Source organism: Misgurnus anguillicaudatus, chromosome 24 (assembly GCF_027580225.2).
Source record: "Misgurnus anguillicaudatus chromosome 24, ASM2758022v2, whole genome shotgun sequence".
In the NCBI taxonomy this organism is placed as follows: Eukaryota; Metazoa; Chordata; class Actinopteri; order Cypriniformes; family Cobitidae; genus Misgurnus; species Misgurnus anguillicaudatus.
This window is the reverse complement of record NC_073360.2, coordinates 26,906,629-26,923,475: the sequence shown is the minus strand read 5'-3', so window position 1 is coordinate 26,923,475 and position 16,847 is coordinate 26,906,629. Positions and strand designations below refer to the sequence as shown.

The 16,847-nt window shown below is 38.0% G+C and overlaps 1 protein-coding gene across 7 annotated transcripts in view; it reads right to left on the bottom strand.

Moving 5' to 3' along the window:
- Positions 1-16,847, bottom strand: part of frya (furry homolog a (Drosophila)) — an 86,628-nt gene that overhangs the window by 8,788 nt on the left and 60,993 nt on the right. For 6 of the 7 annotated variants that reach the window (XM_073863082.1, XM_073863078.1, XM_073863079.1 and 3 more), the window contains exons 40-53: positions 14,989-15,190; positions 12,703-12,824; positions 12,439-12,626; positions 12,268-12,359; positions 11,573-12,174; positions 9,637-9,734; positions 9,362-9,532; positions 8,613-8,753; positions 7,556-7,735; positions 4,334-4,504; positions 4,152-4,226; positions 3,849-4,019; positions 1,351-1,554; positions 1,038-1,181 (exon numbers count right to left, since the gene is read on the bottom strand). In XM_073863082.1, the coding sequence (XP_073719183.1) occupies positions 1,038-1,181; positions 1,351-1,554; positions 3,849-4,019; positions 4,152-4,226; positions 4,334-4,504; positions 7,556-7,735; positions 8,613-8,753; positions 9,362-9,532; positions 9,637-9,734; positions 11,573-12,174; positions 12,268-12,359; positions 12,439-12,626; positions 12,703-12,824; positions 14,989-15,190 (2,561 nt within the window). Of the gene's footprint in view, positions 1-1,037; positions 1,182-1,350; positions 1,555-2,476; positions 3,116-3,848; positions 4,020-4,151; positions 4,227-4,333; positions 4,505-7,555; positions 7,736-8,612; positions 8,754-9,361; positions 9,533-9,636; positions 9,735-11,572; positions 12,175-12,267; positions 12,360-12,438; positions 12,627-12,702; positions 12,825-14,988; positions 15,191-16,847 lie in introns of those variants that run through there. The other variant, XM_073863083.1, reaches the window with a different exon arrangement.

Genomic DNA, 16,847 nt, shown 5'->3' with positions numbered 1-16,847 from the left:
CTTACCTCAACTTAGATGAATTAATACATACCTATCTTTACTCAATGCGTGCACTTTTAATCTTTGTACAGCGCTTCTTGAATGTGTTAGCATTTAGCCTAGCCCCATTCATTCCCATAAAATATTGAAAAACGGTGGTGTTTTCCCTTAAAGAAATATTGCATACGATTCAGCAATCTTGCATGCACCCACTCACTGTACTTATTCTGGATGAGTACCATCTGTATACTGTATATCGACTTTATATTGGCAATTGGGCACAGTGTGTTCTCCATAGAAACAAATTTAATCGTAAATGTACTGGAATTAAACCATAAAAAATCTTGTCTCTGAGGACATTGTCAGACATTTGTATGAACAGATTTCTGGGTCGCAAGACATGCATAATTAAAAAAAACACACACACACAATGGAGCCACTGACCTTTCAAGACAAAAACTCTCCATGCTGAGAATCTTGTCTTTTGAGCGCTTGTTTTCGGATTAACATTTTCAATTTTAATGTCCGATTCGGACATTTAGCGACCCTTTAAAAATGAGGTGACCAAAATGCGTTTGGTCCGGTCTCATGTTTAAGGCCAAGGGCAATGGGTACATGCACCCTCAGCATTAAGCATTAAGTGATGTTACAGCCTGGCCACCCACAGACCCAAAGAGAAGACAGACACATTGCCGCAGTGGCTCATCCAGAGCCTCTTTTTGAGACTGTGGTATGCCTCAAGAACGAAAGTGGAAAAATTATTTGCAAATAGAAATGATTTTTAAGAGCAAGAAAAACTTGCCATTCCATGCAGGTTTGCAAAATAATCTCATGCCCTTCCTTCTAAAAAGCCAACAATAGCAAAATAATAATATCAGCCGACTACATACTAGATTCAATTAAAGCTAAAAGCGGAGATGGATAGATAAAGCAAGCAAGCAAGCGCAGAAGAGGATATATTGTTTTCAGCCATTATAATGGAGAAACTCTAGAGCGGTCTGGTATGAGTAGGGATGAGTCTGCCCCCAAAGCGCAGCCATTTTGAAACTCTTATTCACCCGATGGTTCGAGCCCTCGGGTTGTGAGATCTCAAAGATGGGTGTTGGGGTGGAAGGAGGGACTGGGTCTGCTTGACTGTTGTCAAAGAAGACGGGTGGATAGTCCATTGGGTTTAATTCTTCAGTGGGAGACAGGCTGACATTCTGAAATGAGATACATAATATTATTATTACGTTTGCCGTATAGACATACTTGTTACCCTGTCTGTGAAATCTCAGCTATAGGGTCATAATTTAACTTTGAGATTTTATGTAGTAGTAAATCATAAAAAAATACTTTAGCTATCATTTTTATAACCAAAATTGACATTACTAGCTGTGAGGCAGAGAGGATCTGGCTGGCCGTGAGTGGGTCCTCCTCAGAAGACTCATCAGAATCGTCATTAATGATCGGACACAGGCTGGGTGAACTTCCTGACAGCTGACTGTCTTCCTCCATAGGCTGAGGCTCAGCCTGGTCCAGACTGTCAATGGATCGCCTCCGTGCACCCCAGTTAAAGCTGTCAATTGTTTCACCCTCTCAGAGAAGGAACAGGAGTTTGCTAAATAAGTGTATGGTGCATGTATTAAACTTACATAGTCATTGAAAAGCACATGCTCTAGTATAACAAAGTACACTGTAAAAAAATGCAGCATTTTTGTCAAATCAACATATATTTTTTTGTTACTTTAACTTAACAAATTAAGTTAAATGATTTCAACTTGTTTTTATAAGTTATGTCAACTTAAAATAGTAGAATTAATTGACTTGCAAAACAAAGTTGTTTTAACTTCATGCTGCATTTGTGTTTGTTAAATAAGGTTAACAGTACACTGCAAAAAAAACATTCTTAGTATTTTTGTCTTGTTTTCAGTAAAAATCTCTAAAAATTCTTAAATGAAGATGCTTTTTCTTGATGAGGAACACAACCCAAGAAAATAAGTCCAGTTTTTAGACCAAATATATCAAATTTAAGTGATTTTGTGCATAAAACAAGCAAAAAAAATCTGCCAATGGGGAAAGCAAATTTTTCTAGGATTTTTCTTGAATTAAGTGTTTAAGAAAAATTTTCAAGATTTTTTGCTTACCCCATTGGCGGATTTTTTGCTTGTTTTATGCACAAAATCACTTTAATTTGATATTTTTGGTCTAAAAACTAGACTTTTGTTGGGTCGTTTTGCTCATCATCTTAATTTAAGAAATCTTATATATTTTTACTGAAAACAAGACAAAAATTCCAAGAATGCAAAAAATGACTTTCTTACTTAGTATTTTTGTCTTGTTTTTACTACAAATATCTAAATATTTTTTAATTAAGATGTATTTTCTTGATGAACAAAATTACCTAAGAAAATAAGTCTAGTTTTTAGGCAAAAAAATATTACATTTAAGTGAATTTGTGCTTAAAACAAGCAAAAATATCTGCCAATGGGGTGAATTTTTTTCTTGAATTAAGCTTTTAAACATTTATAGAAATTTTTTCTTACCCCATTTTGATATTTGACTGGACTATCCCTTTAAACCCTACATTTTTAATGCTTCCTTTGTTTTTATTATATTTAAGAACTGAACTGAGATAGAGGCAAAGAAATTGTTGTTGGTTGGTGCTGTTGATACTCTCATCCACAAGACAGGATTTATTTGAAAAGGCTGAATCTGCCCTAAGAATTCCTGTGGCCTTGCAGTCACGTCAATTTGTTGACTGTTTCTAAAAAAGTCCCAGTACAAACTAGAGGGACATACATGCTTAAATATAGCTAAGTTAAGTGGTGAATCATTTCTGCTTTATCAAATTCTATATTGTTACATTTTTTTTTATCAAAATCAATACCAAATAGAGATGCATGTAACATACACCTTCTTGTACTTTCAAATCATTCATACTAAAATACATTCTGTTTACATACATACCATAAGTACTTTTTAAGTGTCACTGTGTTTGTTTACATACTTTTCAGTACAAATCATAACTATAAATATAAACATGCATCACAATGCAAACAATGCAGTTGCAGTGCATGCCATAAAAAACATTACATCATCTTATTCTACTGCACACAGCACAACGCTAAGCGTTTTCCGGTCTTACCTGCATCTCCTTGACAGCACAGACATAGAGGAGAGGAAAATGTAATACAAAGAGTTACATAACAGTCGCATTGTGCAAGCGGTGCAACAGTTAGTGCTCTTCTAATGCTATACATTTTGCTACCGTTTAAAGGTCACATTCTTCCTGATCCCATTTTATAAACTTTAGTTAGTGTAATGTTGCTGTTAGAGCATAAATAATACCTGCAAAATGATAAAGCTCAAAGTTTACTGCCAGGCCATATATTTTCTTTAACAAAAGTCCCCTTTTAAAGCCTACAGCGAACGGCTGGTTTGGAGCTACTTAATTGACATCATTCTAATTCCCGGTTGAATGATGTCAAAAAAAGAGTTTTTGACTAAACTCTGCCCACAAGAATACATCAGTTGCCAGCTCAAACGACTTTGCTAAGCTAAGTTGCTATCGAATCACAACACACTAAGCAAACTACACAATCAGAACTTGATACGTATTTCTGAAGGAGGGACTTCATAGAACAAGAAAGACATCAGCCCGTTTTTAGGACAGTGAAAACAACGGTATACAGATAAGTCAATGTTTTTACACATGAAACATGAACACATGTTATATTGCACACTGTAAACACAATCAAAGCTTCAAAAACACAGGAAGAAAAGGACCTCTAATATTCAGCACCACTGGCCTTTCCCAAAAAAGTCCAGAGCCAATCATTTTGGTTAGTTTATTTTGTCTATATATTTCTATGCAAAATTGTCCTTACCTCTCCATCTTCCAGTTCTACATCCAGGAAGTCAAAGTCTCTGAACACTCTGAACTGCTGCTCAGATGTAGTGTCATCCATGTTTTCTGTGTCTCGTGTGTCGTCCTCCGAGGACACCAGACTGGGCTGGTGCTCAATCAGGTCCAGTTCCCCACAAGATGAGAAAATCACCTGGAGGGGAGTTGATGAGCGTTTTAGTTTGACTCCAGTGTGTAATGCAAGCGTCAAATATCAGCCACTGATATATATTAGTTTATTACTATCACACAAATGATGTATTGTATAATCCAGTAGGTCACTTACAGATGGATTTTTGGTAAGTCCAACTTCTTGCCCACACAAAGTCAATACATTCACCAGCTTCTCACGTGTCCTTTTCTAAATGGGAAGAAAAATAAAATTAATAAAATAAAAAAATTACGGATGAACTTTATAATGGGTGGGCCGACCACAAGACAAAAATGTAAAAACTGTGTTTGACTCACCTGTGAGGACTGTGGCCGCTTCCAGCTGACAGGTACCAGAACGTGGTTGCTGTGGTATGAACCCGAGGATGTGGAGGAGACACTCCGCGTCACGGCGACCCCTCCGCCATTCTTTCCATCTTGCCTCGGGGAACCATGGAGGTCGTCGCACCGCCGGCCAATCACTGGAGTCTAAACACACACAATGTCATGCACAGTTTAAGCTGATGTCTGCTCTTTTCTTTTCAAGTCCTGAGCTCACAACCCCTTAAGAGTTTGTTTCAGTGCCTTCCAATACTGATGTCAAGTTGAATTGGTTCTGCTTTAGATCCTAACCAACAATTCAATGTCTCCTGGAAAAGTTGGAAGTCTTTCCTCAAGGGTCCTTATCCACTGTATTCCGGCAGTTATGCTCTTGAATAGGAAACTCACAAGAATGAAGCCAAGCAAAGAGTGTGGGAACCCCAGGATTTCTATTATTAAACTCACCTGCTCTTAAGTCACATGAAATCCTTTCTGCTGGGATGGAAGCAAGCATGTTTTGAGCATGCCCTCGCTATGATAAAGTAAGAGTGATACATCACAGGCTAAACACGTCTTAACAGAGGGAAAACGTTTTTTTATGTTCGTGGAAGGGCCGTCCCTCTCACACTCTGAATGCAAAGCACCACAGCCGGAGTGACATCATTTCCTGGAATTCAAGTGCTCCACAAATAGTTGCCTGTTCAGTTCCCACACTTTGATAAAATCACTAGACAGAAATGTTAAACTACTGTAAATAAGTCTACATGGAAGAGAGGGCAAACACAATAATAAATGACTCATGACACTTTGGGAAGTGTAGACAAACCCACAGAGAATGAAAGTATTTGGTGGTTTGCTGCTAAGGTAAATTTTAAGGGTCATTTTTGGACACTTTATGTACCAATCCTCACTGCTTTTTCTTAATGTACTCTGACCAGTCAAAAGTTTGGATACTCAGTTATTCGTATATTCTTAAAAGTGATTTTTTACATTTATGCATTTGTCAGACGCTGTTATCCAACGCAATTTACAGTACAGTGATACAATTTTTATTTATTTATTTAATGTTTATTTGACAGCGACAAATGCATAAAACATTGCTTTATAAAAAATACAAAGTAGATGCTATGCATACAGGTTTTTAGTCATGACTAATTTGCAAAGGATATATTTATCAGTATGTGTGTTCCTAGCCATTAAACCCAGGACCTTTTACACAGTGCTTTAAATGAAATAGGAATATACATGAACTAAAGTATGCAAGTGTCCTCAAAAATCTTAAATCAAATATTGTAACTTCTTAATAGTTTAGCTTTTTCAAAGTACTTTAGCACCCTGTGACTAGATCAGGGGTTTTCAAACTTTATAATGGCAGGGATCCCGACATATGATGAATCTATAAGCAAGGGACCCCTTTCCTAAAATACAGATCTATGGTTTTTATGTAGAAACGTTTTTAACTGTGTTAGATAAATAGTAATTGTGACCACTGCTGTCTAAATGTGCACAGTCTCATTTTTAAGCTACAGGCAAAAGAAGTAAAAAATGTTGGTTTTGGTCAAAATTGATGTTTTCATAAAATAAGTACATTAACCCCTAGAGCCTACTGTAATGCTCCAACTAGTAATTAAACATCTAAAATGATCATCATTTGTATGTTTTTTGAGAAGTGTATCTTTATTTTCTACACTGCAAAAAATGTATTAGAAAATTACTTAGTATTTTTGTCTTGTTTTCAGTTTAGATTTTTCAAACAATTTAAGTAAATCTGTGCTTAAATCAAGCAAAAAATCTGCCAATGGGGTGAAAATTTTTTGCTTTAATTAAGTGTTTAAGAAAAAAGAAAACTTACTTTAAGATTTTTTTTCTCACCCCATTGGCAGATATTTTTGCTTGTTTTAAGCACAAATTTACTTAAATTGTTTATTTTTTGTCTAAAAACTAGACTTATTTTCTTAGGCCATTAAGCTCATCAAGAAAAAGCATCTTAATTTAAGAATTTTAGATATTTTGACTGAAAACAAGACAAAAATACTAAGAAAGAAAGTCATTTTTTGCAGTGTAATACAAAGGAAGCAAAGCACTTTGCAAGTCTGACATTTTGGTTGCGGTTTTTAAACATGCAGAAATGAAAAAATAAAGTGTATGACTTGTTTGTTAAGAAGGGGTCACAATTGTAAGATTATAAAGACAGCCAACTTAAAGTATTAGTCAATTTTCTTTAAAAAATCCAGATAATTTACTCACCACCATGTCATCCCAAATGTTGATGTCTTTCTTTGTTCAGTCGAGAAAGAAATTATGTTTTTTGAGGAAAACATTCCATGATTTTTCTCATTTTAATGGACTTTAATGGACCATTAAACGATTTTAAACGAGGCATACAAGTCCCATCCAGCGAAACGATTGGCAATTTTAGCAAGAAAAAAAAAAAAACACTTTTACACCACAACTTCTCGTCCTCCTCCGGTCCCGCGACGCGCCAGCACGACCTCACGTAATACTTCATCACGTCAAGAGGTCACGGATGACGTATGCGAAACTACGCCCCAGTGTGGAGAAAGAGGACCGTTCCGACGTTGTTGTATATGGAATGATACAAATTAATGTCTTTGTGTCAGTTTATTGTTTAAAACTGTCCGCAAATGTGCGTTTCATATATGTAACACGTGACCTTTCGACGGCATTACGCAATTACGTGAGGTCCCGCTGGTTCATCACACAGCCGGAGGAAGAAGAGAAGTTGTGATTCAAATGTGCATATTTTTTATTTTTCTTGCCAAAAATGACAATCGTTTCGCTAGATAAGACCCTTATGACTCATTTGGGATCGTTTAGAGTCCTTTTAAACTGCAATTTTTTAACTGCATTAAACTGTTAAGTGTTGGGGTCCATTAAAGTCCATTAAATGAGAAAAATCCTGGAATGTTTTCCTCAAAAAACAATCATTTCTTCTCGACATCAACATTTTGGACGACATGGTGGTGAGTAAATTATCTGGATTTTTTTTTAAAGAAAATGGACTAATCCTTTAAATAAATGTTTACGAACTTAAATAGTTGCCTACACAGTAAAGTTTTAGAATTTTCTCAGTAAAATTTTTTTCGGGACCCCAGTTTAGTCTAAATTACAGGTCTACACCTGCCCAGATCACAAAAAGTAGAGGAAACAGTAATTGGGTCATATTATATTATAGCATTTAGGGGTATGATACATTACCTCTGAAATGTCAAAGTGAAAATCAAGGGTCTTCCCGGGCAGGGCTTTGGAGGGCGTGTCCCACACACGCCTGACATCCACGTTAGACACGTTACTCTGCGGTGACGAGGGCGAAACCAAACTTGCCGACCGGGAAACCACCAGCTTTAATATGTTCAAGGCTTCTTTCCAATGTGCAGTCTGAAGTCGCGAACACAGACCCACACGAAACAAAAAAAGTTAGTTATTTCTCAAATTACCAAATTACTTCAATTACCAAAGCGTTACACACAGTCAATCAATCTAGCAAGCAGTAGTCCTCTGTTCCTCTGCCGATATAAACACAAGTCCAGCGGGAGAAACAGTAGTTCAGAAGAGCGTCTCTGCTGAGGGCCTCAGTAATGTGGACAGCAGCCAATAGGACTGACTGTTTATAGACTGACTGCTACAGGGTGTGCCGCTAGATTTATAGCCCTGGCACAAGGTTGTGTTCTTTTTTCCCTTTAGAGGAAGGGCTGAGAGATGGAAAAGTCATGATACTACCAACAATGTGAGAGAGATTGTTTTATTTTTACAACAGAAATGCTGTAAAATACTATTATGAGGGAATTAGAAATGAACTGAATAAATGTGATGAATGAAGATTCAAATCATTGTGAAGACCAAATTTTTGTTTGATTATTAACATGCTCACATTGACAAGAAAAAAGCATTGACAAACCCCACCAACATATGTAAATACTTTAAAAAGTGTTAATATGTGACCCAGCCTGTGAAAACCCAGCTCAAGTCAGTTTTTGTCATTTACTGTTTTTTTTAAATACATTAAATCATCCTACATAGTGTAATGTAACATTTAGTAAAAACATATAATTTTTATATCTTTTATATTGACTGATGTCCAAGACTGAAATTAAAGGGCTAGTTCCCCCAAACATGAGGATGAGTCATCATTTACTCACCCTCAAGTTCAGGAGCACCATTGACTTCAACAGTAGGAGTGGAAGTCAATGGTGCCCCAGCCTTTACTCTGAATTTCATAGACAGGGTCACATACTGTGTATTACAGGAGTCACACCTGAACAAATTTCTCTATGGTTGTCAGAACCTCCGCGTTGAAGGGTTTTGCCTGGATAGCACTCAAGTCCATATGACTCAAAAGACTATAGATGATCTGCAGAAGAGTCTGCTGCATGCTGGGTAATCCTTTCTCCAGCAGCTGTTCACAAATCAAACAAAGAATAAATTGCTTTTCATAACATACACATACTGTATAGTTGTATTCTAAAAGTTTCATCAATAATCTTGGAAAAATATTTTTACTTAAAGGAAAACACCACCGTTTTTCAATATTTTACTATGTTCTTACCTCAACTTAGACAAATTAATACATATCTATCTATATTCAATGCGTGCACTTAATCTTTGTACAGCGTGTGTTGAATGTGTTAGCATTTAGCCTAGCCCCATTCATTCCTTAGGATCCAAACAGGGATGAATTTAGAAGCCACCAAACACTTCCATTTTTTTCCTTATTTAAAGACTGTAACATGAGTAGTTACACGAGTAAGTATGGTGGCACAAAAAAAATTCATCTCTGTTTGGATCCTAAGGAATGAATGGGGCTAGGCTAAACGCTAACACATTCAACACGCGCTGTACAAAGATTAAGTGCACGCATTGAATAAAGATAGGTATGTTTTAATTTGTCCAAGTTGAGGTATGAACATAGTAAAATATTGATAAAAGGTGATGTTTTCCTTTAAAGTCTCACACAATATAATATATTACACCTTATTTAGATTTCTATAATACGGTTATGCCCACCTCTGTCATGCAGGTAACCATGTTTAGTGTGCTGTCACTAAAAGCCTCATGAAGATATCGGCAAACCACGTTGACCCAGGAAAAGCAGTCTCGGGTATAGGAGTGTGTTTTGTACAGTGTCATCACATGGGCAAGGTTGGACAGCTTGGAGTTCTTTTCATCAAGACAAACCTGTCAATCAAAATGAAAGATTTTTAGAAAAAATGCTGTAGATGTTCACTGATTGTTTAACAGTGCAGTTACTTTTTTATGTTAATTTAAAACAAGAGATAAACCTGAGAAATTCTCTCAGCGACGTCTTTACAGAATTGGGTGGGCGAGTCAAAGTGGAGAACCAGGTGAGGGATGAGACAGAGCACATTCAGCGGGAAACCTGCAATATAACAGAGAAAATACATTTTTCAGATCTCACCTAAAAATAGGGCTCAGCACAAAACTGACCTGGCATTTTATTAAAGTTTATGTTCTTTTTGATCCCATTTTTTAAACCCTAGTTAGTGTGTAATGTTGCTGTTAGAGCATAAATAATATCTGTAAAATAATAAAGCTCAAAGTTCACTGCAAGGCGATATATTTTCTTTAACAGATTTCACCTTTCAAAGCTTACAGCGAACGGTCGGTTTGGACTACAGCCCTCTATTTCCTGCTTTAATGATGTACTCGAACAGTTTTTTTGACTAAACTCCGCCCACAGAAATACATCAGTCGCCAGCTAAGCTAACGGCAATAAAATACCCAGACATGTTCTTCAAAGGTTTTGAAAAATTTACGCATTAAACACTGCAAAAAATGACTTTCTTACTTAGTATTTTTGTCTTGTTTTCAGTAAAAATATCTAAGAATTCTTAAATCAAGATGCATTTTCTTGATGCACAAAAAGAAAATAAGTCTAGTTTGTAGACAAAAAAACATCAAATTTAAGTGAATTCGTGCTTAAAACAATCTGCCAATGGGTAAGAAAATTGTTAAAAAAATAATTTTTTTTACCCCACACTGCAAAAAATTATTTTCAAGAAAAAAAATCTTAGTATTTTTGTCTTGTTTTCAGTAAAAATAACAAAAAATTCTTAAATGAAGATGCTTTTTCATAATGAGCAAAACAACCCAAGAAAATAAGTCCAAAAATATCAAATGTAATTGATTTTGTGCATAAAACAAGCAAAAAAAATCTGCTAATGGTGTAAGCAAAAAATCTAGAACATTTTTCTTAAAACACTAAATTCAAGAAAAATTTCCTTACCGCATTGGCAGATGTTTTTGCTTGTTTTATGCACAAAATCACTTAAATTTGATATTTTTGGTCTAGAAACTAGACTTATTTTCTTCGTTTTGCTCAAGAAAAAGCATCTTAATTTAAAGTCGCAATGAAATTGAAATGAATACTATATATATATATTTTTTTTTTTTAATATTGTGGAATTATTAACAAATGACTTATCTATGAGCTTCATTATTTAAAAAAAATGTGTGTGCTCATAATCTTTAATCAAAAATGTAAATCTCCTCCCCTCCTGAAAACGATCTCTCTTTACTTCCGGTCATAAGTATGGAAGGTGGGCGGGAGAAGATCGCAATGATTAGCAATTAGCAACACGACCCAACTTCAAACGATCCAATCAGATCTCGATGGACAAATTCAAATCCAGCCCTGCCTTATTTCATCTCAAAAGCCGTTTCATTCGGATATACGTCACCACGGGGAACATAAGGCAATTGCTGCTTCCGTTTCATGGCGACTTTAAGAATTTTTTGATATTTTTACTGAAAACAAGACATAAATACTAATAATTTATTTTCTTGAAAATAATTTTTTGCAGTGCATTTGCAGATTTTTTTTTAAATTCACTTATATTTGTGTTTTTTTTTTTTGTCTAAAAAGTAGATTTATTTTTTTCATCAAGAAAATGCATCTTAATAAAGGAATGTATAAATATTTGTACTGAAAACAAGACAAAAATACTAGGTAAAAAAGTAATTTTTTGCAATGTTGGTGTAGGCGGAGAAAATGTCATTGCAGAATGGGCGACAGGGTCCTGAATCCAAAAATGACTGACCTAAACCAATAATAGTTACCCGTTATTCACCCATCCCCTGGTGGACGTGCCACCACAAAAAAATGCAAGTCTGTGAGAAACACTGGCTTGTACAAAAATTCAAAACAACACATTCATATGGTTTCTGGAAGAATATAAATGGCCAAAAATAGCTAACCTACGACTTGTGAGGTATCAACAACCGGCAAGCGTGATACAGGTGTAAGCTGGCTGAAAAGCTCCAAAGTCAGTTCTGTCGTGTTAGCAGAAGTAAAGCCCTTCAGGAGCAGCTGTTGTATCCCTGAGAACTCCTTCCATTTAAGCTGGACCTGGATCTTCTCCAGCTTTTCTTTGTATTCTTGCTTCTCCAAAGAAATGTGGCTTAGCAGCTTCCCTAACAACCTAAGGGACATTTGATACTCAAACTCAAAGTCTGACTCCATAAGTGACACCGTTGCCCAAAAGATAGTGGCCAGAAGGTTGCGTGGGTGGTTAGCATTGGCTGGATCGGTGGAGACCACGTTGTCCCTGGAGGAGGTGGAAGACTGAGACCGGAGCCTGGAGGGATTGTGAGTGCAAGCATGGATTCGATCCAGGGTGGCACTCCGAGGAACCTCAGAGGAGCGCTCGGCTTCGCCAAAGCGCTTGGGGACGGAGTAGCTCCGTTGGTGACGGATTCGCTCAGAGGCTGTGCCTGATCCTGGGATTAGGTCCAGCTGACTAGTACTCTTACGGTTTAGCGTTAGCTTGCCATTGGACGGAAGGTCTGGAGAAGTAGCCCTGCAGGAACATGGACTGATCACAAATGGGAAACCCAGCAACCTCGACTTGTTCAATTGTAAAGACATTTTTTAAATAACGACAAGGACCTACCTTAGTATAAGAAAGAAGTCATTGTTCTTGAGGCACTCAGCCAGGTTATCAACCACGGACTCAAGAGTGAGAAGAAGCTCCATCACGTAACCCTGTGGAAAGGATGCATGCTGATAAAAGTGATATCTTTCATATTGTCTGAGTAAGGCCATATCTAAGATTGAAGTGAACCTGCACTTCCTCTCCGTGCTCCCCAACCACTTCCACCAGACGTGAAAGGAGGTCGGACACAGCCAGTGCCGAAAGGGGCTGTCGCAGAGCTCTGAACACTTGTAAGGAACGTCCAGCGTAGTGTCTGGAGGAGCTGCAGAGAGCCAGCTGTAATGCCACTTCACTTAACTGCTGCTCGAGGTGAACATCTAAACACACAAAAAACTCTTTACGAACACATATCATTTACGAAAACCTCATTTATTACTTTAGGGTGGGACTTGCCTGATTTGGCCTCTTTGAACACAGACAGCACGTGTCTCAGGAAGTTAGTAAGCTGCTCAGTGCTCTTCGAGTGTGGATTCTTAGGTGTGATGTCTTCATGGTTCCACAACGGACCAAAAGGCCTGCACAAAGCAACAATTGCATACGACCATAGATTTATTAATGCATACATTTTTACACATACGGTGTAAACTCATAATAGGAGAAGCAACTTCCACCAGCATGTCATGAACTTGCATTATGTACATGTAAATAAATCCAGTTTTCAGAAGCTGTTGCATAGACTAAACTTAACCACTAGATGGAGACAAATGGCCACATCACTGTCAGCCAGCCACAACATTAAAGTTTCAATCCTATGCAAATGCAGAAATCGTGGAGCACCGTCATGAAATCCAGCTGAGGATTGGGTAAGAATCATCAGCTAGGTTTTCTAAAATCAATTTTCTTTGTGAAAATTTAAAGGGACACTCCACTTTTTTGAAAATATACTCATTTACCAGCTCCCCTAGAGTTAAATACTTGGTTTTTACTGTTTTGGAATACATTCAGCTGATCTCCGGGTCTGGCAGTATCACTTTTAGCATAGCTTAGCACAATCCATTGAATCTGATTAGACCATTAGCATCGTGCTAAAAAATAACCAAAGAGTTTTGATATTTTTCCTATTTAAAACTTGACCTTTCTGTGAGATGCTAATGGTCTAATCAAATTCAATGGATTATGCTAAGCTATGCAAAAAGTGGTACCGCCAGACCCGGAGATCGGCTGAATGGATTCCAAAAAAGTACAAATCAAATGTTTAACTCTAGGGGAGCTGGAAAATGAGCATATTTTCAGAGTCTCCCTTTAAATCCATAAATTTAGGGGAAACAGTCTGGATTGTTGTATGATTTGTAATTAAATGGTATATTAATACATAAGAAACATAAAGAAATATTTTTTTCATCCTGTATATTAAAACCTCGTTTACACTAACACAGGAATGTCCAAACTCAGTCCTAGAGGGCCGGCTTCCTGCAGAGTTTACCTGAAACTTCCCTCAACACACCTGCCTGAAAATTTCTAGTCAGGCTCTGTCCCAAATGGCGTACTTCATGTGGACTTTCGGTCTCGTGGCCTTAAATTGTGCACGCTCGCTTAGTCTACGAGTCCGTAGGGTGTCCCATCTGTCATTTTTATGCTCCAAAGTGTGCTCATCATTGCACCCTTGATGTGGTCTTCCCAGAAGTCCTTGCGAAAGAGCAATCAGACGAATCAGACGACGATGGATGGAAGGAGTTCACACTGGGCAACTTCTCTATTTCTGACGTGACGCTCGAGTCTGTCACAAATTACGACTCCGGTGCACCCTCATGGACTTCTGGGTTGGTAAAGTGCATGAAGCCTGCAGCAGTGCGGTTCACTGATGAGCACACTTTGGAGCACAAAAATGACAGACGGGACACCCCACGGACTCAGCGAGCACACACAATCCAAGGCCACGAGACCGAAAGTCCACATGAAGTGCACCACCTGGGACAGAGACAAAGTTTCTAGTCTGCCTAGTAAGATCTTGGTTAGCTGGATCAGGTGTGTTTGATTAGTGTTGGAGCAAAATTCCGCAGAGACACCGGCCCTCCAGGAGCAGGATTGTACACCCCTGCACTAACAGCTTAAATATTGATCATTTTCATATTCAAGTTCAATTCAAATCTGACAAGTAGTCTAGACAGCATGCATCACCATCATTGCAGGACGGTATTTGCAGTAGCAACCAAAGTAGATGTGTTGTTCACTGTAGAGTAATACTGTATGAAAATATCTACTGTAAATAATACACAGATACAAATAACAGTGCTCACAGTCATTCTTAAAGATAAGAATATAAAAACACATTCAGATTTGTCTACAGTTTGAACATGGAGAACCAACACCAGCATCAGACTCCCACCTAAACACCAAAGCCCTGTTAAGACTAATGTAAATACAACATACGAGTCTGTAATATCTTGAGTGATGTCAGATGTAAGATGTTTCATTTCCTGAACGAGTTCTTGAACAGCTCTGAAATTTATCACATAAAATAATCCCGCGTTTCAGTTACAGTACATTTTAAGAAATCTAATTGCTTTAGTTTATGTACCTTGCACTTGAAAAAATTAGGACAACCCAACATACATGGCACAGATGAATAATTATGAAATTTGTAAATACTTTACATAATGTAGTATTGTATAGAATTTATTTTTAAATAAGTACACATGACATGACACATGAAGCATGTGACAGTGTTGGTTTGTGTACCTGGTAGTGAGGAACTCGATGAGTTTACTGCTCTTATCATCATCTTCCGTACTGCTCTCCAGATTGTCCACCTCCTCCTGGGCCAAATGAGGCAGGTTGGAGCTGCTGCCTCCCAGACTCAAGCTAGAGGAGGTGGAGGACGAGCTGAGGCCGGAATCTGGAACCGGAGATGCCTGGCCGTTTCGCAGGAAGTCCACACCACCTGAAGTCAACATGGATGATAAGTAAATCTCCCATGGTCACGGTTATTGGAGTATTCCAGATAGTTGCAGGGGTCTTGCTAAAGGATTATTAGGAACACATATTCAATTTCTCATTAATGTAATTATCTAATCAACCAATCACATGGCAGTTGCTTCAATGCATTTAGGGGTGTGGTCCTGGTCAAGACAATCTCCTGAACTTCAAACTGAAAGTCAGAATGGGAAAGAAAGGTGATTTAAGCAATTCTGAGCGTGGCATGGTTGTTGGTGCCAGATGGGCCAGTCTGAGTTTTTCACAATCTGCTCAGTTACTGGGATTTTCACAACCATTTCTAGGGTTACAAAGAATGGTGTGAAAAGGGAAAAGCATCCAGTATGCAGAAGTCCTGTGGGCAAAAATGCCTTGTTGATGCTAGAGGTCAGATGCGAATTAGCCGACTGATTCAAGCTGATAGAAGAGCAACTTTGACTGAAATAACCACTTGTTACAACCGAGGTATGCAGCAAAGCATTTGTGAAGCCACAACACGCACAACCTTGAGGCAGATGGGCTACAACAGCAGAAGACCCCACCGGGTACATCTCATCTCCACTACAAATAGGAAAAAGAGGCTACAATTTGCACGAGCTCACAAAAATTGGACAGTTGAAGACTGGAAAAATGTTGCCTGGTCTGATGAGTCTCGATTTCTGTTGAGACATTCAGATGGTAGAGTCAGAATTTGGCGTAAACAGAATGAAAACATGGATCCATCATGCCTTGTTACCACAGTGCAGGCTGGTGGTGTAATGGTGTGGGAGATGTTTTCTTGGAACATTTTAGGCCCCTTAGTGCCAATTGGGCATTGTTTAAATGCCACGGCCTACCTGAGCATTGTTTCTGACCATCTCCATCCTTTAATGACCACCTCTGATGGCTACTTCCAGCAGGATTATGCACTATGTCACAAAGATCGAATAATTTCAAATTGGTTTCTTGTACATGACAATGAGTTAACTGTACTAAAATGGCCCCCACAGCCACCAGATCTCAACCCAATAGAGCATCTTCGGGATGTGGTGAAATGGGAGGTTCATGCCCTGGATGTGCATCCCACAAATCTCCATCAACTGCAAGATGCTATCCTATCAATATGGGCCTACATTTCTAAAGAATGCTTTCAGCACCTTGTTGAATCAATGCCACACAGAGTTAAGGCAGTTCTGAAGACGAAAGGGGGTTAAACACAGTATTAGTATGGTGTTCCTAATAATCCTTTAGGTGTATGTCGGCGCACTGCCAACTACACCATCGGCTCCGACAAACAAGTAATGTTTTAATATTTACAACAATAACATACATTATCACTCCCAACATGATGTTTCTTATGAACTACTCGGGTAAAAAAAACAGAAGACCAATATGAGCTGATGACAATCCAAGACTCAAAACAAGAACGTTAGAAAATAATACAGTGTTATGATGTGCAGATGAATGATATCTTATCAGCATCATTTTGAGTTGCATGACAATAGAGAGACCACCCTTTCATGCAAACCTGACTCCCCAGTGCCCAATAGATGGTCCCTTTTAAGCATTATGATAACAGTAGTGCGAAGGAATGTTCTAGATGCTCTGTGTAAATATAATTGTTTTTTGGCTGCCCTACCACAAGT